Consider the following 3886-nt stretch of genomic DNA (forward strand, 5'->3'; position numbering starts at 1 on the left):
TTTCAAAAAAAAAAATGAATAAAACCCGAAAATTACCATATTCGTGAATATAAAAAAATCCTGAACTTCAATTTTTAATCAGAAATTTTTTATTAGCTCTCCCCGAACTCCGTTTAACGATCAGTAGTCAGCTGTGCCTGAAATTTATTATGTATCCCGACAATGTACGCGATTTTGACGAGTTCTCACACCGTTCAACCCCCTGTCATAAAAATAGTAATTCCCATCCAGCGGTCAGGTGTAATTATGCCAAGTTATGTCGCAGAATAATGAGTGACAGGAGAGTGTAATACATAAGCGCCTGTTATTCTCCCACTTATGGCCCTAGGACACAATCCAGAATTTATTGAACCCCTAGTACAGGAGGCCCCCTTCACGCATTTATCATAAAAAAATAATAACCGTTAATTAACAATACAAATACACTCATAAAATCGAGATAATTCCATAAATCCATAACCTCCCACAATCTCCCGAGTAATCCTTTCAATTTTTTCCGAAATAATTACCAGAGTCGTATCTCAATTTTCAAAATTATTTCACCTATTAATTTTACTGGTTAATAATTATTTAATTATTAATTACTCAATGAATGCATTATACCGTCAAAAAAATATCTAGAATCAGATGATAATCGAATTTCTGTAGTCATGCTCTTAATTACTACCGCGACAGTAAAAATAAATGAAATTTCTGCATTAGACGTCTCAAACTTTTTGGTTTTGGAATTTAGTCGATGGGGGATGCTACTGCCTTTAAAATTACCTACACTGTCATTTTATCATTACGTAAACTCCGAGACAATATCAAGGATACACCAGCCACAAGTAATGACACTAGCCTCAGGTAACAATCTATATAAACTTGCTCATGGTACCAATAGTCTTGGATCTGGTCCCTACGCAACTCTTGGTGTAAACCTGTGCTACCCATGGAATGAGGCTGACCTTCGCATTCTCGTACACATAATCGCGAGTCAAGAAACTAAAAAATATCATATTCTCATCCTTCTTCGGTACTTACAAGAAACGTACGAGGAGAAAATAAAAAAAATCATGAAAAATTCACCTTTATTTTTACATCATTGGTTTCTTGTCGCTGATCAGGTCAATGCTCACAGCATCTCCCCGAGGGAATAAACATGAATTCCTGATTAAAGCGGAAAAATCACGAGCAAAAAAGACCTGACGAGATGGGGATTAATTCGCCATTTTTTTTTCACCGGTAAACAAAATGGATTGCGGTATTTATTGCGAGGGGTCGCAAGTCATGTGTCAGGGTGTGACTATTGAATGTAGGGCACGCAGCCTTCGGCACTTTTTACGTAACCTTTTATTAGGACCTCAATTAGGCCCTAGATTAGGCCCTTCTGAATTCATTTGGGACACTAGGAATACCTTTAAAACAGAATAAACATCAATCGTAATAATTATTGAGAAATTTCTGCGTTTTTACCGTCAAGTGTCGAATTTTATTTTTTTATCAAATTCATTTTGAAATTTTATGGCGCCGATTTTTATTATTATATTCAAATAGAAATTTAATCAGCAATTAAATTGTAGGATGCATAGGAAATTATTATCCAAAATTATTCATGCAGTCAATACATACTCGAGTCAATAATTAAAATAATAACCAGCAATCGATAATTAATACTCATATATCAAATAAATCTGCATATTAATTATTTCTTAAACCGACTATCCCGAGATCACCCGATTGTTCCTAAAAAAACCGGTAATAAATTTCCGGTAATTTCTGATTAAAAAAATAGTAATAAAAAATTCCATTTCATTCCGCGAGAAGTTGAAAAAATTATGAAATTCCGGTGACCGCCACGAATAACCGCTCGCATAATTACCGATCGACTGAACCGATCAACCGACGAGTCAAAAATCTCGATGACGATACCTGATGAAATAGAAAACCCATATAAACAACTCAATACCTAAACAAAGTCCTGTGAACCCCCAGGGGATGACAGTACACGTTGATGACGAGATTTTCAACCGGCAAAAAAGGGCTAGGGAGTGAGAGGGTGATGGAGATGAGGTGGGGGCGGTGTGGAAGGCTGGGGGGGTTAAAAGAAAAAATGAGGTGAAAGCAGGAAATTTTTTATCTCGCTATAAGAGATCAGGGATCGAGATGGTATTCGCCAGCTGCCGCTGAGCGTGTTCAATGTCGAGAGAGAAGTTCTCCGATGGTGAATGTAAGGAAAGCCATGCTCAAAGCCAACCCAAAGCCAAAAGACGAAGCCAGAAAAGAGGATGGAGGGAGAGCCTCGTGGCAAACACTGGTGGGGATGAAAAAGTGTGTGGGTTGGCAGTTGCTCTCTTCCCCAGCTTAAACTCCTCACCTCTCCTCTCTCCTCTCTTCTCTCTTTCCCCTCTCTCTCCCCTCTCCCCTCCAACACCACAAGTTTCCTCTCCACTTGGATTTTGCCCCAGCAGTGTCTTTCTATCAACCGAGCTAAGCCAACCTCCAACATTTTTCCAAAACAGTCCCATCCCAAAATGGATCATTTTTTCACCTCACGTGGGTGGACAACACGTGGAGAAGTGACTGTGCGTTTTTATTGTTTTTATTCATCCCAAGTGATCGAATCGATATCAATGTGAAAATGGTCATGAGACCGAAGTGAATCAAAAAGAGATCGGTATCGATTTTGCGGGGTTTTTTTAAAAAAACGATTGCATTAAACTTGATTTTAGTGAAAGTGCGGAATCCGTAAAGTGAAGTTTTTTGTGTGGCATGAGGAGGCTATCACGCAGGCGCAAAGGCCTAGCTGCGTTAACCGCGATTATGGGACGCCTTGGTAAATCAGCGCAAAGTGCAACAAAACCGATATTTCGTGTGCAATATCGCAAGCTCATCGATGATTATACGAATCAGCAACAGGAGCAGTTGAAATTCATGCCGGCATTACCGGATTATATGTCATACTGCTGCTGCCGTTGTGGTCATACCCAGAAGCTTGAAGTAAGCGGTTTTTCAACTTCTTCAATTCCTTATTCTTTCAGTCCCCCAGTATTAACCGATTTCACTATTTCTTTCCCCTTTCCCACTTCGCGAACGTCAGTCACAATTAGTGATTAATGGGGTATGAAATTTAATGGGTACGAAAGACCGAGTGGTAAAGACGGTTAAATAACAGATAGAATAAACCGGAAATCGAGAATTATATCGTTATGATAAATTCAAGCGTGCGAAATGCCCGAGGGAGACGATACTTAGTCTTATATGAATCAAATGGTAATTATGGATGTGAAGAGCTGAAATCTATCGAGTTGGAGTAGGGAATGTCTATTTTTTTGTATGGGTGTTGCATATCGTGAGTATTGGTAATGGCAACTGGTTAAGTAAAAAAGAAAGTAATGGGCGTCAGAAAGTGACAGAAGATAAGGTTCGAATGGGGGGGCCTTTGGAAGGTTAAAGAAGGAGACCTCACGGTGTTGGTGAGCTCGATGCCAGGATTGAGGTGGGGGAAAAAGCCGTGGGATCGGACGAGCGCATTCCTTGGCTCCTTACCTTACCGCGCGCAATCGTCGCAACCGACTCTTTACTCTTTATTCCCTTTACTCTTTGCCCATCGCGTTTCAACCCAAGCCTCCATCATACTTTTTTCACTTCCAAATTCAACCGTTCTATTCGGCTAATCCGAAATTTACCGTCCAATTGGAAATTTACCATTTTTTTCAGTATTCATTTCCAATCGGAAATTTACAATTTTTTTCCATATTTATCGTCCAACTGAAAATTTACCATTTTCTTCTGTATTAATCGTCCAATTGGAAATTTACCATTTTTTTCGGTATTAATTCTCCAATTGGAAATTTACCATTTTTTTCGGTATTAATCCTCCAATTGGAAATTTACCATTTTTTTC

General features: G+C 39.0%; 1 protein-coding gene across 5 annotated transcripts in view; it reads left to right on the plus strand.

The window, feature by feature from the left end:
- LOC105267715 (tensin-1) overlaps positions 1 to 3886 on the plus strand; it is a 67984-nt gene that overhangs the window by 48587 nt on the left and 15511 nt on the right. Inside the window, exon 1 of one of the 5 annotated variants that reach the window (XM_011306766.1) lies at positions 2469 to 2979. The exons of the other annotated variants lie outside the window; for them this stretch is intronic. Within the exon in view, the coding sequence (XP_011305068.1) occupies positions 2752 to 2979 (228 nt within the window). The 5' untranslated portion in view covers positions 2469 to 2751. Of the gene's footprint in view, positions 1 to 2468; positions 2980 to 3886 lie in introns of those variants that run through there. 5 annotated transcript variants of the gene reach the window in all.

Source organism: Fopius arisanus, unplaced genomic scaffold (genome assembly GCF_000806365.1).
Source record: "Fopius arisanus strain USDA-PBARC FA_bdor unplaced genomic scaffold, ASM80636v1 scaffold00049, whole genome shotgun sequence".
NCBI lineage: Eukaryota > Metazoa > Arthropoda > Insecta > Hymenoptera > Braconidae > Fopius > Fopius arisanus.